At 50.4% G+C, this 26,065-nt stretch overlaps 1 protein-coding gene across 1 annotated transcript; it reads right to left on the bottom strand.

Moving 5' to 3' along the window:
* Nucleotides 1-20,721: 20,721 nt before the first annotated feature.
* On the bottom strand, nucleotides 20,722-24,744 carry LOC132369764 (thimet oligopeptidase-like). The gene is given in 11 exon segments (XM_059929446.1): nucleotides 20,722-20,877; nucleotides 21,091-21,227; nucleotides 21,855-21,983; nucleotides 22,089-22,164; nucleotides 22,920-23,340; nucleotides 23,421-23,458; nucleotides 23,460-23,548; nucleotides 23,551-23,724; nucleotides 23,727-23,768; nucleotides 23,970-24,128; nucleotides 24,540-24,744. Coding segments are annotated over 11 exon segments (1,626 nt in total).
* Nucleotides 24,745-26,065: the final 1,321 nt, after the last annotated feature.

Genomic DNA, 26,065 nt, shown 5'->3' with positions numbered 1-26,065 from the left:
GTTTGAGAAGCCATAGTTGAGGCAGTGCTTCTCAATAGAAATAGAACATGAGTAACAGGTGTAATTCTGAAGTTTCTTGTAAACTTATTCAAAAACGACTTCAATAAGATATGTATTAAGCTCAATATAGCCAAAATATTATCATTTCTCTATGGCACTACCCCTGTTTTGAGTGCTTAATGGCCACCAGTGCCTACCTTATTGAACAACACAGATCAAGGCATGACCTAAATACTATATCCTCTTAAAAATCTCCAGGTGGTTCTAATTCATACTCAGGGTGAGAAACACCATTGTTTAGGGGATAAAAATTTAGGTGCCAGGATTCAAATAATGCCCATATTTAATGGAGACCTTAGCAGAGCTGCTTCTTCCTGGGTCCTCCGTGGGGAGGAGTAGTTAGGACAGATGCCTCCCCTTGGAGCTTCAGCATCCTTGGGTTAAACTGTGGAGCATTACTCAGGTGGGGCTCCATGTCCTTGATCTTGGACACCAGCTTCCTCAACTGATCATTTGTCTTGGTCTCATTCTTCTCAGTGGCCACAGAGCAGAACGGGCACAGTGAACGCTTCCATGGGACTCCCTCTGTGTTGAGTTGATGCACCAGAGGCAGCAGACATATCTGCATTTCAGGTATGTAAGTTTTTCAAGATAACCTAGGCAGATGAGACTTCTACTTGCTTCTTTAAAATATTTAGCCATAGTCACTTTCTGTGGAAAAATGAGCAAGATGTTTCTATGAGTTGAATGACCATTAGTGCTTGGGGCTCTATCCTTCCTGTCCTTTCCCCCTCTGTGGCATCAAGCACAACTCCGTGCTTGTCCTGGAACAAGGGGATGCCCCCTGTTGCCTGTAGCTGACTCCTCCCCCTCCCTGTTTTCCTTCCAGAACCCTTGTGTTGTGTTCATAACTTATAATAAAGCTTTGTTCTTGTTTTTTTCATAATCCTCACCTGTCTGTGATCTGTAGATCAAGTGTGGAAAAGCACTGGCTTGTATGAGTGGTGACATGGAAAGCCAGACCTGTTTACCGTTTCCTGTGACCCTGCTCATGGGTTGTGAAGAGTAGCACAACAAGATGGCTACAAGGGCCCTATATCAAAAGTGTGTTTTGAATTTAAATGATGCAGCCCAGAATAACATGGGCCCCGGGGGAGCGGTAAACAGAGAGGATCATCTTTATCTGTTGTAATTGCTGCTTCTCACCCACCTCTCTGACCTGGAAGGGGCTGGATCATCCCTAGCATACACCAGCCGCCTATACTCTACACGTTTAGTCTTTTCTAATGTAGCAGTTTCTTTGACTTTTTCTGTTTTGCTTTAATAAGTCTTAGGCAAATCACCTACATACATGTCTCACTCAGAGGGTATATGTCCATACAACCTAAAGCAATCTACAGATCCAGTGCAATCCCTATCAAAATTCCAATGACTTTTTTTTACATAAATAGAAAAAACAATCCTAATACTCATATGGAACTGCACTAGACTTCAAAAGCCACAGCAATCCTGAGAAAGAAGAACAAAGCTGGAGGCAACACTTTTCCTGATTTCAAATTATACTACAAAGCTATAGTAATCAAAATGGTATGGTACTCGCATGGAAACAGACATATACACCAATGGAACAGAACCAAGAGCCCAGAAATAAACCCACACACATACAGGCAACTAATTGACAGGGATCCAAGGGTACTCAGCAGGGAAAAGATAGTCTCTTCAGTAAATGGTGTTGGGAAAACTGGATACCCACATGCAAAACAATGAAACTGGACCCCTATCTTACACCATTTGTAAAACTTAACTTGAAATGGATTGAAGACTTAAATGTTAAGACCTGAAACTGTAAAACTCCTAGAAGAGAACATAAAGAGAAAGCTCCTTAACATTGGTCTTGGTGATGATATTTTGGGTGTGACAACAAAACCACAAGCAACAAAAACAAAAAGGAACCAATGTGACTACACCAAACTAAAAAGCTTCTGGAGAGCAAAAGAAACAATCAACAAAATGAAAAGGCAACCTAGGAATGGGAAAAAATGTTTGCAAACCCCATGTATGATAAGAGGTTAATATCCCAAATCTATAAGGAATTCACACAACTCCATAGCAAAAAAACCCCAAATAATCTGATTCTAAAAGAGGCAAGGCAGGGGACTTTCCTGGTCGTCCAGTGGTTAAGACTCCACGCTTCCACTGCAGGGGGCACGGGTTTGATCCCTGGTCAGGGAACTAAGGTCCCGCATGCCATGCAGTGTGGATAAAAAAATAAAATAAAATAGGCAAAGCAAGACTAGGAAACAACTCAGTGTCCATCAACAGGTGAATGGATAAAGAAAATGTGAGAGAGATATATATAATGGAATTTTATTCAGCCACATAAAAAGAAGGAAATCTGCCATTTGCGACAACACAGATAGACCTTGAGGGCATTATGCTAAGTGCATTAAGTCAGACGGCGAAACAAATACTTATGAGATCACTTATATGTGGAATCTTTAAAATAAAGAAAAAAAAACTCACAGATACATAGAACAGACTGGTGGTTTTCAGAGGCGGGAGGTGGGTGAAATAGCTGAAAGTGGTCAAAAGGTACAAACTTCAAGTTATAAGATAAATAAGGTTGTGTTTGGTTGGCATTTCTTGGGAATTGAGCACTAGCGTTCTGGGGTTGGGTTTTGGGGTTGACTTACAATGCAGGCTATCTGGTGGGAAACGACTCCCTCACAGACACTTGAACCTTCAGAGTCCTTCGTGTGTGATTCAGGTGCTGGGTGAGAAGCAGACATTCTCCCTCTGCACGTTCAGGTCTTGTGGCAGCACCTTCATGTCCTGTCCTCAGGTTTCCTCCTGGTTTAAGGGCGCTGCCAGGGATGGGGAAGTTAAAGGGGGCAGCAGGGACCCAAGTTCTCACCTCCACCCTAACTCTGTGCTTTCTCTTCCCAAGGCCACTCCATCACCATCACTGCCCTGGTACCTGCAGAATCCTGTGTTACAGATTCTGAGGATTAGGATACAGAGACCAGCAATCATCACGTAATTTATTTCCTACTTATGTCTCTCTTTTTATTCTGTTTATTTCCTATCCATAGACTCCTCTCTGTAGTTCTTCCCTGTTCCCTCTTTTTATGATTCTCATCCTGAAGAGCCTGGTCTCATCCAGGCACCTGAGGTCCTGGGAACTTCAATGTCTATAAAATCTCTCTCCAGCCCTCCTTCCCCACTCTCTCAGTGTCATCCTGGCTCCTGACACCCTGTCTGCAGCCTTGAGCCATGTTGAGCACCCCTGAGTGGCCCAGGCATAGAGGTGGGCTGGGTGTCAGAAGAGCTGTGTACCCCTTCTACGGGGGTTCTTCTGCACTGGATGGCTCTGGACATGCACAATTGTTTTCTGCCTTTCAGCTATCAAGATTACACAATTTTTTGAAAAAGGATTATCCCATCAGGAATCTGATTTCAGAAATCCTCTCATCCTGGATTCAAGAGAATGAATCAAGAAAGTAAAAGGAGATGAAAAAGAACAAGAAGAGGAAATGTGAGTGTAGAAAGGGCATGAGGAAGCACAGAGGGCAAATAAGGGCACTTGAGGAAAACCAAAAAACCGGAGGAGCGCTCTGGGGTGGCCACTAATGCATGTGACCATGCAGAGGAGATAAATGATGGTTAATATCAATGCCAGCGAGTGAAGGATGAACTGAGTAGGTATCCCAGGGAATGGATAACCAGTCCTTACAAGGCCCTAAAGAGAGCACTCTAGGTGCTGTAGGGCTGCCATATGCATGACTTCGGGAGGTGCAGGTTGCGTTGTGTTTTTTGTGGAAAGTGTCCCTGGAGTGGTTCAACATCTTAGTCCCACAGGACCCAATCCTGCCCTCCCAAGCCTCTCAAGGTGAACAGGGAGCACCTCAGCTGATCAGTGTGGTAAGACAGTATGGGATGCCCTTGACCTCCCCTGTTTTAGGCCTCCTGGGAAAAGGGTGAGGAGGACAGAGGCACCGGGGCTTCTTCTCATGCAAGCAGACAGCTCACCTGGCCCAGTGCTGCTGCATCCCTGTAGGCACGCGGTAGCCCTGGCATCAGTTAGGGGACACTGCAGGATCCAAGCCCAGCTGGGAGTCTCTCATTGCCCTGCGGACCCCTCAGCCTCTGTGGAGCCCCGTGGGTGGCCTGGCTTAGCTCATGGCACCGTTTCTCAGGCTGAGGTTCTGTCGATTTTTCATAAACAAATAAAAATCAAGCAAAACACAAAAATTTGAAGGAAATTCAGAGCAATGCTACCTTGGGGGTATGTTAAGGAATTAGGATTCTAAGTTACTTACATTTCTTTTATTTTCCAATTTTGTAAATAAAGAAAACAAATATAATTTGTGTTCTATTTTCAAAGGCAATATCTTCTGTGACCTTAGTCTATTCCAGTAAGAATATGGTTTTATTATTAAACTTATTATGGTTTTATTATTTATGGTTTTATTATTAAACATTTATGGTTTTATTATTAAAGCATATTAATTTTCTCTTAACTGAGAGGCAAAGTTTGGCTGGGGTGTTAGAAAGAACAATGATTTTTAGGGGAAAATGTGCATTCCAGGTCTCTGCCCATTTCTACTGTGCAGGTCTCATGATGGGTCGTGTTGAGTGTGTTCTGGGACGACCAGGGTCACCACTCCCACCTGTGTCATCAGACCTCCTGCTCCTCACAAAGTCCAGGTGGGTGGGACTCGGCCCTTTGATCCTGGAGTTACTTACAATATTTTTCCCGGTTGGAGATTTGCACAGAGAGGAGCTTGCCCGCCTTCCCCTGGATCAGTGGTAAAGCTTTCCTTGCCCGCTCTCATTGGCAGCTGTGGACTTTAAAAGTCTCCTATGTTTGATTGGACCCCGTGTTTCAAGATCTCACTCAGCAGGGGTCAAATTCCCACCTCATCTCCCTGAACATGTGTCCTGGAACCCAAGATTGAGGAGTGGAGCTGATGTGCTCCGACACACAGGCTTCGCTCAAGGTCGTGCCAACAGCACTTGATAATTAATGCTCCACATTTAGCTCTTGGCACTTATCTGGATCCTCGTAGCTCACTGACTTGACCGAAAGTGCATCTTTAAATAATTTAGCGATAGATCTCCAGTATTCTTATGTGAACGGGAAATACGGGCTCCTCAGTGTCTCTGCAAACAGGAATCTCAAATCTCTTCTTAAATAATAGCTGAGTTTTGCATTTGAAAGTTCTTAGTTATTTTTGCATTTGAAAGTTCTTAGAGTTCTGAAACTCTAAAGAATATCTGCAGACCTGAAGAAAAACTTTGAGTTCACTTTATCTGTGGTGGAAGGTCATAGTTTGGGAAATGAGTATCAAAAAATGACCCCCAAAAATCTTACCTTTCAATTGACCAGTGGTGCAGTAAGGCAATTATAGGAGGGCACAGCAATGGGGAAGCCAACAGCAGAAAGTTAGAGGGCAAAGGAATGATGATTATATCCAACTTGACAACAGTAGCCTTTATTTATTTATTTTATTTATTTATTTTTTTGCCACACTGTATGGCTTGTGGGATCTTAGTTCCCCGACCAGGGATCGAACCCGGGCCCTCAGCAGTGAGAGTGCAGAGTCTTAACCACTGGACCGCCAGGAAATTTCCAACAGTAGCCTTTAGACAACAGCATTCAATGTCTGCAGCACCTAAAGGTCATTGTTAACCTTGAGACACTCAGGTGTAGTGAAACATTAGAAAAAAACTCCATGACTTCATAATGGTGAAAATGTTTATTTAAGAATATAAATTATAGGGACTTCCCTGGAGGTTCAGTGGTTAAGACTCCACGTTTCCACTGCAGGGGGCACGGGTTCGATCCCTGGTCTGGGAACTAAGATCCCCGCATGCCGTGTGGTGTGACCAAAAAAAAAAAAGAAAAGAAAAGAAAAGAAAAAAGAATATAAATTGTAATCTATTTATTCATTTCTCAATTTTATAGTACATAAATTTTATTTACTGGTTTATAAGAGGGCCTAATATTGGGTTGGCCAAAAAGTTCGTTTGGGTTTTTCATAACATCTTACAGAAAAACCCGAATGAACAGTTTGGCCAACCCAATATTACTATCATTTTAATAAATCATGATGTACTTAGATCTTATAAAATATTTTCTTTGAGATAAAAAAATCTCTGTAATACATTAGATAGTCCTTAGAACAAAATACAAGTTCTTGATCTGAATGTTCAAGAGATACAAATTATTAAGTTATTAAAATCTAGGTTGATGATTCATAAAAGGTTCCATACATTTTTGTCCTCTGACATGTTTAATTTGTAAAACTAGCAGAATACTTCTGTATCACGTACATATTTTTCCCCCCAAGTATTCTGTTTGTGTTTGTGGTTAAGAGTTTCACTGGTCTTCCCTAGCATGCATTGGAGGGATTACTGAACCTGGATCCAACACTGGATAGATCCTCAGGGCACCCTGATCACTATTACGTACTTGGATTTGAAGGTGAAAAGAATGGGCACAGAGTCTCTGCAGCAGAAATTTTGGTGAATGAGAAAATATGGGCTCCATCGCTAATGTCAAAAAAGGAAATATTTCCAATTTTCATATTTAGAAAAATGCCCAGTCGTGTACCCCAAGGGTCACCCAGAGGGCAGTCTGAGGTGCTGTGTTGGCCTCAAAGTAGCTTCCCTTTCTCAAGCTCAGTGTCCAGAATCCAAGTTCTGAGGACAGTTGGACTCTCCTTGTCGGTGAACAGATTTTCTGCAACCTCCCAGGCCCCCATTCGCTGCTTGTTCTCACATCGGTCTCCCAGTAACAGCGGCCGGAGGTGAATCAAGAGGAGCCCAGGATGCAAACCAAGTAGCTGAATGTCTCAGGAAGCTCTTTCCCATTCTTTGATATACCTCTATTGGAGGCTCTTCAGGCCATCAGAAGTGAGGAGGGGGTTCTTGACTGAATCAGCATCCACTGTGGAGAGAAAAATAACTAGCTTAGCAATTTTCAAATATGCAGTACGGTTTATTAACTATAGTCACATCCCCAGGACTTATTTATTTTATAACTGGCAGTTTGTACATATTGACCACCTTTACCCATTTCACCCACCCTCCACCCCCTGCCTCTGGTAACCACCAGTCTATGTATCTATGAGCTTTTTTAAAATTCCATATAAAGTGAGATCATACAGGATTTTTCTTTCTCTGTCTGACATATTTTACCTAGCATAACGCCCTCACGGTCCATTCATGCTGTCACAAATGGCAGGATTTGCTTCTTTCTCATGGCTGAATTTTATATATATATATATATATATATATATATATATATATATATATATAAAATTATATACATATATATAATTATATACATATATATAAAATTATATACATATATAAATAAATAATTTGGCATATTATGCCAAATGTCCTTTATCCATTTATCCATAGATGAACACAGGGGTTTCCAAGTCTTGGCTATTGTAAATAATGCTGCAGTGAATACGGGGGTACAGATTTCATTTTGAATTAGAGTTTCTGTTTCCTTCATACAAATACCAAATAGTGGAATTGCTGGATCATATGATAGTTCTATTTTTAATTTTTTGAGGACCTCCATACTGTTTTCCATAGTGGCTGCACCAATTTACGTTCCTACCAACAGTGCACAAGGCTTCCCTTTTCTCCACACCCTTGCCAACACTTGTTAGTTCCTGTCTTTTTGATGTTAGCCATTCTAACCTGTATGAGGTGATATCTCTTTGTGGTTTGATTTGCATTTCTCTGCTGATTAGTGATTTTAGGTGCCTTTTTAATTACCTGCTGGCCATCTCTGTATCTTCTTTGTAAAAATGTCTATTCAGATCCTCTGCCCATTTTTTAGTTGGATTTTTTTGTGTGTAATTTTATTTATTTATTTATTTATGCCTGTGTTGGGTCTTCATTTCTGTGCGAGGGCATTCTCTAGTTGCAGCAAGTGGGGGCCACTCTTCATCGCGGTGCGCGGGCCTCTCACTATCGCGGCCTCTCTTGTTGCGGAGCACAGGCTCCAGACGCGCAGGCTCAGCAATTGTGGCTCACGGGCCTAGTTGCTCCGTGGCATGTGGGATCTTTCCAGACCAGGGCTCGAACCCGTGTCCCTGCATTGGCAGGCAGATTCTCAACCACTGCACCACCAGGGAAGCCCTAGTTGGATTTTTTTTCTATTGTTTTGGTATGAGTTCTTCGTATAATTTGAATACTAACCCCTTATAAGATATATGATTTGCAAAAATTTTCTCTCATTCGGTACGTTGCCTTTTCATTTTGTTGGTGGTTTCCCTTGTTGTGCTTTTTAGTTGGATGTAGCCCCACTTGTTTATTTTTGCTTTTGTTGCCTTTACTCGGATCAACGTCTTTGCATAAGTTCTGGAAACAAGTCTTTCATAGTTTCCATGGATCGTTTTTAGGGGAGAGGGTGAGTGAGATGAACTACTAGTGAAAGGAGGGTCAGTGTGTCGAAATATAGCCTCTGTTACTGTAGGTGGCCTCAAGGCCACAACTGATAGTCATTGTCTCCTTCCTGTGCTATCCATTCTCAATTCCCTTCATCCTTGGGTAATATCTCTGCTAAAATGGATGGCTTACTTGGTGGGGTGACCCTCACCCTCGTCCCTGAGTGAGTGTTCTGAGCCCTGGTCATCATTTCTTTCTCAAACCATGGCTGCTGTACTTGACCATTTACTGTGTACTTGACCATTTACTGTGAAAATTGGGAAAGGCAGTACCAAGAAATACCCCACAGACTTTTGTTTTTAATCAATCATTTTCCAATTAAAAAATTTTACTTCCCACAGACATTTTTATCACCCCAAAAGGAAACTCTGTACCCATTGAGAAGATACTACTTCTCTCTCTCTGTCAGGCCCTGGAGACCACTAATCTGCTTTCTTTCTCTATGGATTTACTTATTCTGGATATTTCAGATAAATGGAATCATACAGTGTGTGACCTTTGTGTCTGGCATCTTTCACTTAGCATGATGTTTGTGAGAGTCATCCACACTGTAATATGTATTAGTATTTCATTCCTTAAAAAAATGTTTTGGCCGTGTAATTGTTTGATATTTAATTGCTCCATTCCTTTTTATGACTGAGTTACTATTCCACTGTAGGTATATACCACAATTTGTTTATTCATTCATCTATTGATGGACATTTGGGTTATTTCCATGATTTTTCTACCGTGAATAGTGCTGCTATAAACATGTGTGTACGTAGGTTTGTTTCAGTGTTTGTTTTCAATGATTTAGGAGTGGAATTGCTGAGTCATACGGTAATTCTATGTTTATCCCAAAAAACACACCCCAAGAAACTTCCTGAAAGTCTGTCCCTGTCTCAGAATCAGCTTTTCAGGGAACATGACCTGCAACAGTATGGACAGTGTCCCATGAGAGCTTATTTGTGATGCCTGGGGGTCTGGAATTGGGAAGGGCTTCCCTTAGGAAGTGGCAGCTAAACTGAGGGCGAATTCAATGTTTTTTCCTTCCTTCCTTTCTTCCCTCCTTGTTTCCTTCAGAGGGATGACATAGATGTTTTACCCAGTATATCCTTTTAAAACTTTTGCATTTGAACCCTGAACTTATTCATAAGACAAATAAATGATTATTTTAAGCAGGGTTTTAGGGCTCATATTATTAATATCATAGAACCATTATAGTGACAACTTGGATTGGAAACAATTTATTAGGAAAAAATATGGAAGGTTTTTTTTTTTCTTTTTTAAATTTATTTATTTATTTATTTTTGGCTGTGTTGTGTCTTCGTTTCCGTGCAAGAGCTTTCTCTAGTTGCGGCGAGCAGGGGCCACTCTTCATCGCAGTGCGCGGGCCTCTCACCGTTGCGGCCTCGCTTGTTGTGGAGCACAAGCTCCAGACGCGCAGGCTCAATAGTTGTGGCTCACGGGCCCAGTTGCTCCGCGGCATGTGGGATCTTCCCAGACCAGTGCTCGAACCCGTGCCCCCTGCATTGGCAGGCAGATTCTCAACCACTGCGCCACCAGGGAAGCCCTGGAAGCTTTTTTTATAACAGTCTTGATAAATAAAAAAGTTGAGAAATCAGAGTGTGTAGACAGAATATTGGTTATTTGGGAAATTGTATCATAAAATGGATGGGCTTCACAAATTCTTCCATTTAGTTGAAGAAAAGAGCGCTAAGTCAGTTTGGGCTGCTGTCACAAAGTACCACAAACGGGGCGGGGTGGGGGCTTGTAAACAACAAAAATGCCTTCTCAGTCCTGGAGGCTGGAAGTCTGAGATCTAGGTGCCAGGATCATCGCCTTCTGGTGAGGACTGTCTTCCGGGTTGCAGACTGTCCACTTCTCATTGTGTCCTCACAGGGCAGAGAGCAGAGAGAAAAAGCCAGCTCTCTCATGACTCACAAGGATAAGAATCTCATCATGAGGGCTCCATCCCGATGACCTCATCAAATCCTAATCACCTCCCAAAAGACCCACCTTCTAATACCATCACATTGGAGGTAGGGTGTCAACATGTGAATGCTGGGGAGACCCAAATATTCAGTCTATAACAAGTACTAATGGGGAAATGAGAGCTTCTATTGAGGATGTTAAGGGCTGCTACAAAGATCAACGGTACATGTGTTTCCAGAGAGAACTACAATATAGAATAAGTTCTATAAGGCGTTCACAGAATAGATTCGTCTTTCTTCCCCAAAACAGTCCTTGGTATCCAGGGACCCATTCCTGGAAATTGACTCTTGCTCAAGGAAATCCATCCTCTCATTAAAAAAAAATCTTATGAAGCTACATGAATGACACAAAGGATTTTCCCAGCTATAAGATTCTGTGTGTAAAACCTGTTAGTCTAACTTTATTTCCAAAAGATAGACCCTCCGTGGGGTCTGCTCCTGCGGGGAAGGTGGGACCCCCGCTTGTGGCCCAGCCCCCAGGTGTGGCTTCCTCAAGTTTGGGGTGAAGCCCCCAGCCCCCCTGGGCTCTGCAGCGCTGCGGTGGGCTCGGGGGAAGGAACACCGTCTCTGGGGTTTCTCAGCAGGAGATGCCGGGCTGCCGCGCAGGAACCCAGCGGCCCTGGGTGGGGCGCAGACTCGCCAGGCCTGGGTGTCCCTGCTGCGCATGGCTGCTGAGAACAGGGTCCGCGATGAAGCTCTGCCTGGCAAACGGGGACTGTGAGCGGCTCCATCCTCCCCTTCCGTCGGCACAGCCCCATCGCAGCCCTCCTTTCTGACAGGCAAAGCCTGTGACCTGCAACCGGACGGCTCCACACCCTCAGGCCCTGGTGCTCGCCCCACGCCGGGAACAGGCACAACCCCTGGGCCGGCCTCTCTGGACGGCTCGAGCGGGACGGCTTCTTCGACGCGTCCGTCGCCCACCCCGAGCCCAGCGGCCGGCAGGGAGGTCTGAGGGCCGCTCGGGTCTGGGCGGGGCGGAGGCACGGGCTTCGCGGCTGGGCCGGCCCTCCCCGCCACATCCTGCCTCTGCGCCCCGGCCCGGGGTGGGTTTCTCGTGGCCCCGTCTCGTTCCCACCCCCGTCGCGCCTCTTGCCCCCCGGGTCGCGGGCTCCACCCGGAGCAGCACCGCGTCGTGAGGGTGCGGGAGGGCGCCCGCCCTCGGGCCTTCCCCGACACCTACCGGTCGTTCGCCGGCCACGTCCCGGATGGGCAGCGGCAGGTCAGTGGAGCGGAGTCGGCCGGGGTCTCCTTCCCCCTGAGGAGGGCCCGACCGGCACCGCGCACGAAGCGGCCCTGGCGGGAGGGAGACCAGGGGGGAGGGGGTCGGTGGGGAGCTTGACGCGCAGTCACTTCCGAGGGGACGCTGAGCCCCCAGAGCTGGGGGCTGGCTGGCCTCAGCACTCCCACGAGGGGGTGGTCAGGAAGGAGGGACCCTGTGCCTGGGGCCCAGGGCGCTCCTGGGTCAGGCGGAGTCACCATGTGTGTCGGGTGCCGTGGACAGCTGAGGCACGTTTAGCCCAAAGGAAAGTTCCAGTGCATTGCAGAGAGCAGACGAAATAGCCGGTGGTGAAAATTCACTGTTGCTAAGGGTTGAAACGAACCAATAATTCCTCCTGTTTCTCAGGGTGTTCCGTTTGGCTGTTAATGAAATGTATTTCCAAGGAAGGCAGGCATGTGGCTGAAAAGGCCAGCGGTGCCTGGGGGTCACAGCGAGACCCTCCCATCTCGCCCCCCTCGGCCATCCTGTGCTCTGGGAGCAGAGCTCTCAGCTACAAGTGAAACATAGTAGCTTCCATATCCGGATTCTAAGATTTTCCAAAGCCCTTTAAAGGCCCCCTTCTCTGAGTGGTGCTTGACCTGCTGGTGTTTGGGGCGGGAGGGTGGGCTGGGTGGAGGGTCTGAGCGCCATCCTGAGGGAAGGGCTTTGGAGGCCTGTGTGCGCCTGAGGCCGGGGGCCCAGTGCCCGTGTCCGAGGGGAGGCTAGCGCTGACTCCAGCCGTGCTGAGCCAGACGTCGCCCTCCTTCCCGACAAGCCAGCAAAGCCTGTCGCTCACCTTCCTGGCTGTGCTGCTTACACGTGCCCTCTGGGAAGGCCAGCCTGGCAGAGCTCTGTTCCTGCCCTTTGGGCTGCTGGTAACTGAGTACCTAGCCTGGGTGCCGGAGGGGAGGATCCATAGATGGTGGAGGCCCAGTGCCTGCCCAGGGTGCTGCCCCTCTGCTGAGGGACGCTTGCCCAGCTGGTTAGACCTGTTCGCACCCAACTGCCCACAGTCAGCGCCCAGGCTAGGAACAGCAGCCTCCCCATTTCCTCGGTGTCTTCTAGTTTTGTTCCTTTCTTCTTTTCGCTGCCTTCCTCCCCAGAGAGGCAAGATACTAATCTTCAAGAACCAAATCAGGCCATGATTTTCCAGCTAAACTCGTGACAGTTCTGCACTTCTGAATGACTGGGTACAAACATTTGCAAGGATGAGCTCTTGGGTGAGGCGCCAGCCAACTTTTCTAGCTTCATCTCTCTTGCTTGGGTGTGGGCACCCCCTGCTGCCCCAGATGCCTTGACTCCTCCACTTTCATATATTCCTTCTCCGAATGCTGCCACCACCCCATCCTGGCCTTTGGGAATGTTAGCTGGCTGTTCCCCACAGCATCCTGTCACCCTGGTCCACTCTTTCTAACCGCTGTATGCCCTTCTATGAAATCTTGTCAGGTCCAACTGGAGGAAGACCACCTATAGGTCAATTAGCTTGGGAAGGAACCCAACTGTGTGACCTGCTTCCCCTTTCCCAGTGTCTTTAAAATAACGTTAAAAAAAAAAAAAAAGAAAAAATGTTGTTCTAGAGCTCCTATACCATCTCTTACCACCAACAGAAAACCACCCCCCAAAAGGGGGACCTCATTCATATTGAAAATAACTTCTTAACGTGTAGGCATTACCTTAGGGCATTCTAGACACTGGGGGAGGGAAGGGCCATTGTATTTTTTTCTAACATTCATGTTAAACTTCTTTCCAAAGTTCTTTAAACTGTGGTATTCTTACAGATAGACAATGTTGCTGAACAAGCGTTTGTATCTTCCCTTTTCTTCCCCTAGGCTCAGATTTGGAAAGAGAGAGTTTAACAGAAAAGGTAAGGTAATCTCCACCTGAACAAAATGTGTGGTCAAATGTGACCATTTGACAGACACTATGTAGTTCCTAAAAACAAATTTAAGTGGAATTGGCTCTCTTTTCCCTGAAGTTGAGGATAACGTGGATGTTTTTGTCTAACGTGCTGGACTAATAGGCTATTATTGGTTAGCTTTTGGTAACTCATCGAGTTTCCCAGTCTGGGTTCCGTACCATCGAGTCTGGATTATAATTTGTCCTGGTCACACTGTTTTTCAAAATCAGGTTTGTTCGAGTATGCTATTAGGTGTCTGTTTCACCTTTAATCTTTCCATTTTTCACCACTCTGGAGATGGTGTGATATGATCTTAACGAAAACAGCAGGAACATGTCTTGTGAATATTTAGTTTCCTTTTTGGCCGACTCAGCATTGCCTGCCATTCAGTCATTGTTATGTGACCAGGCAGTGTAACTATTTGTGTATTAGTCCATTGGTTCATAGCTTGGGAATGTGGAGACTTCTAAACCTATATCCTTCCCTTAGGAATGTGTGAAGGAGAAATGGAATCTCTTGCCTGAATTTCTGCAGACAGAAATAAAGAATCAGTTATGTGACTTGGAAACCAAATGACATAAAGAAGAATTATCGGAGGTTAAGTCGTCAGCATCCCGGCGGCTAGAAAACGTTTCCTCCCATGTAACTTGTCTGTGACCAGGGAGGCAGGATCATCCCACCTCTCCCTGTTACCTGATAGTTATAAAGGAAGCGCATGTGTTTCCTTATTCTCTCATGGCCACTTGTTTACATTCACTGCTACTTAAATTATCCTTTCCTGCTGTAGGAGGGCTACCTGGCTAAAGTCAAATCCCTTTTAAATACAGATTTGTCCTTGGAGAACGGAGCTCATGCTTTCAGTCGGGAAGTGAATGGATGTCTAGAAAACGGGAGGCAGACAAGTGGTGAGGAGCGCAGAGTGGAAATAGCAGAGAAAAAGAAGTCCCCCAAACCTGTTTCCAAACTTTGCATGCCCAGGAGAAGCAAGTCCGATGGAGAAACAAAATGTAAGAGCACTTGACTCGTTTGAGCTCGTTGGAGTCTGGTACCGCCTAAGGGGAGGACAGACTTGGTGCCATAGGGTCTGTCTGTTCCCCCCACACACAACCCCTCCACCGGCAGTACTTGTTTTTTGTGTATCTTTTTTTATTTTTATTTTTTGGGGGGTGGGGGTGGGGGGTGGCTGTGTTGCTCGGCTTGTACGATCTTAGTTCTCCAACCAGGGATCGAACCCGGGCCCTCGGCAGTGAGAGTGCTGAGTCTTAACCACTGGACCGCCGTGGAATTCCCTCTTGTGTATACTTCTAACTAGCTTAGATATATACTTTAAATTTTTGTCTTCGACCAAGTTATAGAGCATTAGATCCCCAAATGTGGTTGAATTGATGAGGTATAAGAAAACAGGAGCTGCTGATATTTATGACTTGTAAGTGACATGCCTGTTGAAGCTAAACATTTCTTCTTAGACCCCTTCCCCGCTTGTAGTCAGAGTAACTCCTCTGGAATTTTTAAAAATAAGAGCCTGGGACTCGAGCTCAGGTCAGGTGCTTGGCCACTTCATCGTTTGACGAAATAAGCAGAGGCTCTGTTTCCTTGTCCGTCTCAGGGTTGGGCCCTTCATACAAGAGCTTGTGTTAAAATGGCCTAGCAAACTGGCAGGTGCTAATTTGATGACTTTATGAAGACGGTGGTTGCTTAGAATAAGAAGAGAAGGATACTTAATCCTCAGAACCTGGTCTGTGCACCAGCTTGCTAATGCTGAAGAACTGTACCTTGGCTGTGAACTCTTTATTCATAGTGGCTTTTTTGTTTCTTTTCTGTAAGCAGCTGAAGTCTCATGGAGCCCCAGGATTACAAGGCAAACTACCAGGCAGACCACCATCACATCTCATTTCACAAGGGGGTCAGTATATAATGAATGGACAGCCCCGATTTTAGGGGCCAACTGTTTTTGGTAAAACACATATAGAATTAGTAGGATGTAACTTAGTAATTCTGACTTCCACATTGCTTAGGTTTTCCTTTTGATATTCTGTTTTTAGACATTCATGGAACAGCATTTCTGAAGACCTCATCCATTTTTACTCTTAGCATGGGAAACTGCAAATGTACATACACAAAATACCAAGGATAGTAAAATGAACCCCTGTGTACCTATCACCCAGTATCAACAGTTAACAGCTCCTGGCTGTTGTTTCGTCTATACCCCCATATGCTCCAAGTGAAAATTATTCCAAATGGATTACAACTCCATACATACCCATGTCCCCCCAGTTGGATTACTTTGAAACAAGTCGGACATGTCATCTTATCCACAAATACGATATTTCTAGATGACAAGGTCTCCTTCTCTGACAAGTTTTTTATTCATATTTTGCTATAATTGCTAACATCTAGCAAACAGTCTTTTGAAGAAGACAAAACATGCCTTATAAAGTGTAACAGTTCCTTACTAACAAATATATAGCAGTGTTCATACCTCCCCTTGTGTAACAGAGTTTGGTTGATTTGTTCCTTAAGCCTTTCAAGTGATAGATTCCTTATTTTCTTGCCATTTATGTAAAGAAAATAGGTCTTTTGTCTAATAGCTTCTAGGTCTGGCTGACTGCATCGTTTTGGTGGTGAATGTGTTCCCTTGTCTCCAGTTTTCTGTCAACTGGTAGTTAGGTCTAGAGTCCTGATCAGATTCCAGCTTTATTTTGTGCGACTTCATTGACGGTATGGGGCTGTCCATCAGAGGCATGTAATGTCTCTTCGGTGATTCTAGCAGCCGTTGATCAAAGTCTAGATCCATTATTTCTTAGGGTCTGCAAAACGGTGGTATTCTAAACCTGTCATCCAAAGAAACATTAAGCTCGAAGCTTGTTTTAATGTCCTGGCAAAAAGGGCTTCTCCTTGGAGGGAAGAGGGTGTCCATGCCCTGAATCTTTCCAAACAGAGGGTATTCTTGGTAGGGAGGAATATAAGCTGTTTTGTGCCCACTGGAAGTCTAGGGTCTGGCTGAGCTACCAGTTGGCCTTACTGTGTGTGACAGCCCTGCCAAACAGAAACCTGAGGAAGACCCTGAAGAAGCAAAATCAGGTGATTCTGTCGATGAAGAAGAAAAAGAGCAGGTAGGGCTCGCGTTTCAGTTTCTTAACTCTGCCTTCTTTTGGTAGACTTGCTGGTAATTGTGAATTTATATTTGGTCTGTCTATGGACCGTAAGTGACTGAGTGGGTGTTAGAACATATCCCTGGACCCAGGGCAGTACGAAGTGTATTATGGTTAGACCCGAGGACTCAGCAGGCCGGTAACTTTGGTGTGTTCTCTCCTGTCTACCTTCCTACCTCTCCAGCTGTCAAGATTTGACAGTCAAACCAGCAGATGTGATGCGTTTAAAGCATTTCCTTCTGATGTCAGATAAGCTCCTTTCCCACATCTAATCTCTCTATAAAAGCAGAGTTGTCGTGTTATTATGTGTATTGTAATAATGCTGCTTAGACTTTTTAGGTTAGAAAACTGGTGGCTTGCCAAAGGCCTCCAATATAGAAAAGGTCAGTCTCTAGCACTGTCCCATGTGACTTGAGGCGCAAACCTAGATACTACTAGATGGTCACACGCTATCTATTTCATTCCTGCCACAGGATTAACTGTGTAAGTCGGGAAGTCTGTAGGTTTACAGGTGTGTAGTAAATGCCCTGTTACCTGCTAAAGATGAGTATCCGTGGTTTGCTCTAAGGCAGGGTTTCTCAACCAAGGCATTGACTTTTGGGGCCAGATAAACCTTTGCTGTAGGTGTGAGTCCTGTGCATCGTAGAGTGTTTAGCAAGGTCCCGACCTCTACTCACTAGATGCCCGTAACATTCCCTCTCTCTCCTCCCAGTTGTGACAACCAAAATCACCTTCAGACTTTCCCAGATGTCCCCTGGGGGCACAATTGCACTGAGCGAGAAGCACTGGACTCAAGGCTAGCAATATCATTGAGGTAGACTTGACGTCCTGTTGTGAAAGACATACTCATTCTCCTGTTTTTATTTTGGAAATTAGATGCCACTGTTCATGATCCTTATTCAGATGTCTGTAACGAAGTTGAGTCAGACTACCCACTCACAGGTGGGACACTGAGACAGAGGGAAACAGCTTGTCCAAGTCACATGGTCCCATCCCTTGCCTCCTAAGAAAACGTGTCACAAGGGAAAGCAAGCTGGCTCTTGTAATATTGACAAGTGTTTTTTTTAAACAAATGTGCCAGTTTTAGAGTTGTTCTTTGCCCTCTAACTTTTTGGAGGGCTTCCATAGCCTTCAAGCTTCTGAAGAAACGAACTGGGGCACTCTTTCCCAAGCAGGAAGCAGTTTCGCTGGCAGTGTGTGAGAGGCCTTGGGGACTTGGAGGATGAACACTTGTCGCAACAGGGTTTATCCCGATATGCTAGAGTAATGCTCAGTGCACCACACCGGTGTCATCAGGTAGTGTTTGTTGGTCAAATAAGTAGTACTACAGAGAGAATCTTACTTTAGTCAATTTAAAGTTTTGAGATCTCACTATGTTTTGTAAAACAGGTATTAAATACATGCATTTGGTAAAACAGTACAAAAGGCTGTTTGGTACATAGCAGCCAAAGAAAAACAATGTGGCTATTCCGTGCTGAGCTATGCTGTGAGCGTTATCAAATAGGTACTGGATTCTGAGGCCTTTGTTCAGGAACAAAAAAGAATATAAAATATCTGATTACCACAACTAAGGAGCCGGCCTGTGGCAACTAAGACCCGGCATAATTAACTAAGTAACTAACTGACTATTTTTTAAAATCTCATTAATAGGTTTTTAATATGATTTTTTAAATTTTATTTATTTATTTTATTCATTTATTTTATTTATTTTTGGCTGCGTTGGCTCTTCCTTGCTGCGTGCGTGCTTTCTCCAGTTGCGGCGAGCAGGGGCTACTCTTGGTTGCGGTGCGTGGGCTTCTCATTGCGGTGGCTTCTCTTGTTGCGGAGCACGGGCTCTAGGCACGCGGGCACCTGTAGTTGTGGCTCGCGGGCTCTAGATTGCAGGCTCAGTAGTTGTGGCGCACGGGCTTTGTTACTCCGCAGCGTGTGAGAACTTCCCAAACCAGGGCTTGAACCCTTGTCCCCTGAATTGGGAGGCGGATTCTTAACCACTGCGCCACCAGGGAAGCCCGAGCTCTAACCTTTTAAAAAATGTGTTCCTTCCACCTTCATGGAGCAGGCGTAGGGGACGGGGAGGAGTGAGAACCCGATTGGCAGGGGTCTGGTCGCAACCCTGGAAGGGGACGGGGGAGGATCTAAGAGGTGGCACCGGGCCACAGTCGACCCCCAGTGACAGCTAACAGCTGCACTGCTGCCCCTTCCTGCCCCAGGACCTGAGCCCAGGTCCCGGGGCGGCTGGAGAAACACACTGGTTTAGGTGAGATGCTCTTACTTACTGTGTGGAGCTGCTCCGGCTGCTGCCCCGGCGCCCACACCCCTGCAGGGCCCTGTGCCCGTCCTCCCCGCCCCCTGCCCAGGGCTCGGGGAACAGCAGTCTCTGTGGGGCAACCTGCTTCCAAGTCCTTCAGTGACCATGGAGGAGTGGGAACGGGCTGGGCTGCCGGAGAGCCTGGGCATGCAACACCTGAGCTCAGCCCTGGGGGCTCACGTGAGGGCAGGGGCTGGGGGGTGCGGGCGGTGAGCGGAGGGGCCTCCAGCCGGCGTCAGTCTGGGCCCTGGACCCGGGGAAAGGCCTCACCCTCTCAGTCGTGACCTGCCACTCGGGAACCCTGTGGCCCACCAGCCCGGGGCCTGTGGCGCCCGCCACAGACTGCCCGGCGCACGGCTGGGGTGCCAACGCCACACCTGGATTTTGCACGGGGACCATCGGGGGGCTCGGTGCGCGGGAAGAGGAGCAGCCCCTAGGCCCTGACACGCCCCTTCCATGTCCATGGAGAAGTGCCGGATGGAAGGCCGGCTGTGCTCCTTTTCGAGCCCCAGGGAATTCGCAGGAACAGCCCTCCCGGCCACGGGGTGCCTGCCCACCGGCTCTGGGCCTGCGACCAGCCCAGAACACAGAAGGCACAGAAGTGGGTGCAGGGAGCTGAGCCGGGTCTGCAGAAGGGCAGACACCACAGCCTGGTCCACAGCCGACTGGCCCAGGGCGGGTGAGAACGGGCGGGCAGGCTGAGGGAAGGACAGAACGTGGCACAGCCTGCCCGCCTGGGCCCCGGGGAGAAGGTCGGGGCGCTGCCCGCGCCCTCGCTCCGCTGCCTGGCGTCCTTTGTGGGGGCGAAGGGCCGGAGGCAGGGCTCCCGAGGAGCTCAAAGGCCAGGGAAGGACACACGGGACGGTCCAGACCCACCCTAGTGCTCCAGTGGGGCAGCACCCTCTCTGAATTCCTACTGCCACCAAAACACATCCCTAAGGCCTTTGGGAAGAATTGCTAGGACCCAGGAAGGCGGCCCCTTGCTGTGGTCCAGACTTCACCAGCTGCCGATGAACGGAGGGAGCCAGCCGGCCGGCCGTGAGCAGGAGGACAGGACATGGCGACAGGGACAGCCACAGCCGGGCTTCCCGCAGCTGTGCCCACCGCCAGAACCAGCTGCAGCCAATCACAGCCCCCGACATGCCAAACAGTGCCGGGCAGGCGAGAGGCCGGCAGGAACCTGACACCCCCTCACTGGAGAGCCGGCCCGGCCGGGGTGGGGGGAGCCATCCCCGTCTGAACTCACCCCACAGCTCAGCCATCTCCCAGTGACCCAGACGCTACACCAGCAGAGAGCAGCCTGCAACGGCCGCAGGGCTGATCCCCGACCAAGGTCAGAACTCCCCCCAGTGTGACGGCCCCCATGCCGCTCCTGTGGTGGAAGGGACCGCAGGCAGAGACCAGGAGTGGAGTCTTTTTATTAATGGCTGCGTTTTCAAAGAACCGTTTTGTTAGCAGGAAAGCTCCCCAGGAAGGGATTGCATTAGTGCAACAAGGGGGAGCCTTGACGCCAGGCTCTCCAGTCACGTCCAGGTGGAGACTTTTGGCCGAGGCCGGCCCGCCAGGGACTCAGGGGCTGGGAGGACACGCTGCCCCTCCCCCGCCCCAGCGGGGCGCTAAGGCACCGGGCCCGCCTAGGTGGGCAGAACCCCGTGCCTTCAGCAGGCCGGCGGCTTGCAGCCCTCAACCTGCAGCCCTTTGCTCAGGAGGAAGGCATCCTGCGTGGGGTCACAAACCAGGAAGAGCTTCACCATGCCCTTGGCATCCTTGGAGCCGCCTGGCCTCAGAATGCAGCTTCTGTAGTCCATGGCAACCTGCCGAGAGGGGGCGGGGCTGCAGGAGGGTGGAGCTCCGCCTTCACTGAGGGTGTGGGTGTGGCCACCTCTGCTGTGACTGAACAAAGGACAGGGGAGCAGGAGGTCCAGGGCAGGGCCCTCAGAGCCTGGCAGGCCCAGGCGGGCGGCACAAGCATCTAGGCCCAGGCCAAGGACCTCCGTGTTGGTCTGCGCGGCAGGACGGCCTCTCACCTTGCCACTCAGGACGCCCTCCTGCTTGAAGCGTGTGTGGAACGTGTCCGCGGAGTACACCTCGCTGCACAGGTAGCCATAGGACTGGGCATTGTATCTTCCTGCCAGGCGGCCGAAGGTCGCAGGCAGGTGGGTCCCTGGGACACACGCGGAAAGGCTCCTGCCCGGCCCCTTGTCCGCTCCGTGCCCCTTCCCCAGATCGGAGGGCCTCAAACAGCCCTGTCTGAGTCCCCTGCCACTAGAGGGAGTATTGGCCCAACACTTCTAGAAAACGGGGAGCTTGCGGGCAACTCAGTGGAGGGACACAAATCAATCTTTACCGGCTTTCTACTGAAGCTCACGAGGGTTCACCCCTAAGCCTCTTACAAGGTCAGCTGCCGAGGCTCCGAGGGATGAGTCAGGGCTTGCCCTCCAGCACAGGGAGAGTGCGGGTTAAAGCGCTCACGAGGGAGTGAACCGCGTGTCCGCACCAACACGCACGGGCAAACCTCGTCGACGCGTTCCGTCCGGGCTATGAAGCCCTCTCCTGCCTCTTCCAGGCTCTCCAGAAAGCACGTGCAGATACGCCCACCCCACCCTCGGACTCCGCGGGCCACAGCTGGAGGGACCAGCCAAGGAACCGAGGCAGGAAGAGGCCAGAGGTCACCGGGCCTCGGCCAGAGCCTGTCAGTCGGTCCCCTTTCACACACCACCAGACGATCCTCTTGACCTGGGCAATAGCCGCCAACCGACCGCTAAGGTGGGCCCGGCGCGCGCTTGGCTACCTGGCGTGGCTGGGACCCCGAGGATCTCCTGGCAGAGGCGGGCATTCTCCTTCGCCGGGTCCGCGGGCGTCTGCGTGTGCAGGGCCTGGTCCACCTCAGCCAGGACGATCTGGCGCAGGTTGAAGAGGCCTGGGGGGCGGGAGGAAGGAGATGGGGGGATCGCACTGTGTCCAGGCCGCGCTTTCCAGCCAGGCGGTCCAGGCGCCCCCTTCCCTTCCCTCGGCCCGGCCGAACCTGGCTTGGCCTGCCGGGACTTGATGAGCTTGTCCCGCAGCCCCTGGGGGACAGTGCTGCCCGTGCCCCACCGAGACTGGCAGCAGCGCCAAGGCCTCACAGGGTGCGGTGCCCCCGGCCCCAGAGCCTTCCCTCTGGTTCTCATCACCGGCTGTCACCAGACTCGCAGGCAACGTGCCTTTCTTTTCTTTTTTCTTTTTTCCGGCCCTCAGCCACGCAAAGGGGTGAAGCCCTGACACTCGCTGCCACGTGCATGGACCCTGAGAACACGATGCTCAGCGAGAGAAGTCAGACACAGAAGGACACACAGGGTGTGACCCTACTGAGGGGAAACGTCCAGAACAGGTAGATCCACAGAGTCAGAGAGTGGGTTCCTGGTTGTCAGGGGCTGGGGAAGGGAGGGAATGATAACTAAGGACGTGAGGGACATTTTTGGAGTGATGGAAATGTTCCAAAACAGGGCAGTAGTGATGGCTGCACAGCTCAGTAAAGTGTCCCCACGCGCTCCGGTGCAGCCTGTGAGAGCATCGCTCTCAGGACGAAGGGCTGACCGCAGGAAGACTGAACGAGCAGTGGGTCCTGGGCCCAGACGCTGAGCTGGGGGCCCCCTCCCACCGTGGGGAAGTCACTGGGACTTGCTGAGCCTCCACGGAGACTGGCAGCAGCCCCAGGGCCTCACAGAGCGCAGCGCTCCCGGCCCCAGAGCCTTCCCTCTGGTTCTCATCGCCGCCTGTCACCAGACTTGCATGCAACGTGCCTTTCTTTTCTTTTGTCTTTTTTAAAGGCAACTCTTGAGTACATGTACTTAACATGCAGGGAACCAGTCCTGACTCCTTGATCTGGGGCTTCCAGCCTCCAGAGTCTCGAGGACATCCATTTCTGTTGTTTACGCATCCAGTGTGTAGGCTTTGACGATGGAAGATGACACCGAGGGCGTCGCCACGTGCGGGGTGACATCAGCGGAAGAATCCCGTGGCGAGGGCCTGCCTGAGGACCACGCGCTCCCAGGCCCTCCCCGGCCCCTGCCCGCAGCCCCGCGCCCGCACCCGCCTGGGAGCGGAGCTGGTGCATCGCTTGCCAGAACTCGTGGAAGTAGGTCTCCAGCTCATCGTGCTGCAGCAGGGAGGGCGTGTCGGGCGTGGGCTTGGTGAAGTTGGCCACCATGGCCACGATGGCGATCTGGCGGCTCCCATCCTGCTGCAGGCAGCCCGGCTGCAGGCCGAAGCAGGCCGCGTGCCCGGACTTCCCTTCCCTGGGGAGGGACGTGGGGTGAGGCCCAGCTTCCGCAGAGGAGCTCCGGCCCACGGCCGACAGGTTCCCGCACGCACGCACCGAGGGTAGAGGTCCAGGTAGAACTTGCCGATGGATGACCTTGCCTGAGGCTGCGTCCCGGACCGTGTAGAGCCTCATGTCTTCGTGACACACGTTGGTGCCCTCCTCCAGGTCGAAGGTCAGCCCAGCAGCCCGCGCGTGACCACCTGCATGGGGAAGGACTCATTGAGCAGGTACTGGTCCTCGTGGTAGCGTGTCTCCTCCCCCTGGTTCATGTAGTAGCGCGGGTCCCAGGTGTTGATGGGCCCGTCAAAGTGCAGGCCCCGCCTCTGGCACTCGGCCTTCCTTAGCTCCAGGATCACGGCCGCTCCTGCTCTCCGAGGGGCTTCAGCTTCTGGGCCAGCTCATCTGCCGGCAGAGCGGAGAGGCTCGGCTACGTCCCTGTGGTGGCCCCCCATCCGCCCCCCACCCTGCGCCCCTCGAGGCAGAATGAAGGGTCCGGGAAGGTGACCCCCAAGGGCTGACACAGTGGGTTCTCAGGCAGCACCACATCCAGTTAAGGTCCGCCTGACGCCCTCCCCACTGGGACTCAGGTGGAGGCGGGGTTACCTAGGAAAGTGGCCACCACCTGGCTGGTCTTGGCCATGTTCATCTCCAGCACGGAGTCGGCACGCGTGCTGAACCCCAGCAGGCAGGACTTCTGGGCCTGCAGCCTCACCAGCTCCCCGAGGATCGTGCAGTTCTCCTGGAACCCAGAGACGGCCGGCGCTGGGGACCATGGGCCATGCCCTCCCCGTGGGGCCCCGGGCCAGGTCTCTGCGGGCGGGCAGGGCTCTCAGGCCACTGGCGGGCACAGCCAATCCCCCTCCCTCCTCCTCCTGGCCCGGATTTCTAGACACTTTGGTGCTGTCCTAACACGTGGTCTTTATTAACACAGGTCCTTTTGGAACCAGAAACGGCGTGAACCGTGATGGGCTCTAAGGCCAAGGGCAGGAAGAAATGCGGCCAGGCTCTCCAGGAGCCACCCAGGGGCCTCCCCGGGCTCAACAATACAAACTCGGCTGCCGTGCAGACAGCAGCTCATCCCCACGGCGCCCGAACACCCAGCCCCTGGACGGCGAGATGCCTGTTGCTGCAGGTGGCCCGTGGCTCACTGGTGAGGCCCAGCCCCAGGCGTACGCCACCTTCTCTGGGGCAACCTCTCCGGTTCTGCGGTGGGGTTCTCCTGGGAGCCCCCAGTCACCACAGGACCAACGTGGCCTGTCTGCAGCCCAAGAAGGTGGGAACACAGGACTGTTCCCCGTGCCCCCCGCATCACCCGCGAGGCCCGGCAAGCACCAGTGGTGTCTGCGGGGAAGATGAAGGGCTCGTACACAGGCCCCATCTACTGAAGATGCTAAACGGGAGAAGCACAGTCTGCAGCCACACGCGGTATGGACCAAACGCAAGTGTCCTTGCAGGAACCGATGTCTGAATGTCAAGGCTGTACCCGGGCCACAATGAGAAGGCCCAGACCCCACGCAAGGCACAGAGAGGGGATGGGGGGAACATCTGCGAATCTGAGCTCATCGGGCGTCACCCCAGAGGGAGAGGGAGAGAGCCAGAAGGAGATACGGAGGGAGAGGGAGCGAGAGGGAGGGAGAGACTTCTCTCCCTTCCCTGGGGGTTCTCTAGTGCAGGCAAGGCCAAAAACCACTGCATTTCGGGAAATGGGTCCTCATAGAAAAGTTAAATAGTAGCTCATGGCATTATGGACACATATTAAAAAGGCCCAAAATCTTGGGAAGGCAGGGAGGGGAGCTGGCGGCTGCCTCATAAACGAGGAGAGATTGGGCGTCAGAGAAGGGGCCTGTGCAGCCCGCCGCCCAGGGCCCCGTAGACTTCATCTCCCAGCTGTGGTCCAGGGCTGGAAGTCAGCTGGGAGGTCAGGCTGTCCAAGCATCAACGTTGACTTCAGGGCTGATCTAAAAGGTGCCTGGTGTCTGTTGAAGCAGAAAAAAGAGAAAGCAGTGGGGAGAGCATGGGAGGGGGAGGGAGCCCCCCTCCTCAGCCCTTCTCCCTCTCTTCCTCCCTCCCTCTCCCTCCCTGCCTCTCACTCTCCCTCTCCCTCCATCTCTCCCTCTGCCTCTCTCTGTCCCTTCCTCTCTCTCTCTCCCTCCCTCTCTCCCTGTCCCTCTTTCCCTGTCCCTGCTTCCCTCTCCCCCTTCCCCTCTCCCTCTCTCTCTCTCCCTCTCTCCCTCTCTCCCTCCCACTTTCCCTGTCCCACTTTCCCTGTCCCTCTCTCCCTCTCCCTCTCCCTCTCTCCCTCTCCCTCTCTCCCTCTCCCTCCCTCTCTCTCCCTCTCCCTCCACCTCCTTCCCTCTCCAGAGAGGGAAGGAGGTGGAGGGAGAGGGAGAGAGAGAGTGGGAGAGGGAGAGGGAGAGGGAGGTGGGAGAAGGAGAGGGAGAGGGATAGAGGGAGGGAGGGAGAGACGTCTCTCCCTCCCTCCCTCTATCCCTCCCTCCCTCCCTCTCTCCCTCTCCCTCCAACTCTCCCTCTCCCTCCATCTCTCCATCTCCTCACTCCCTCCCAGAGAGGGAGAGACAGAGGGAGAGGCAGAGACGAGGAAGAGGGAGAGGGGGGAGAGAGGGAGGGAGGGAGAGGGAAGAGGGAGGGTGATGGAGAGAGGGAGAGGGAGAAGGAGGGAGGGTGATGGAGGGAGGGAG

Source organism: Balaenoptera ricei, chromosome 8, assembly GCF_028023285.1.
Source record: "Balaenoptera ricei isolate mBalRic1 chromosome 8, mBalRic1.hap2, whole genome shotgun sequence".
NCBI lineage: Eukaryota > Metazoa > Chordata > Mammalia > Artiodactyla > Balaenopteridae > Balaenoptera > Balaenoptera ricei.
Note: the sequence above shows the minus strand (reverse complement) of the source record. Positions and strands in the feature narration are given on the sequence as shown.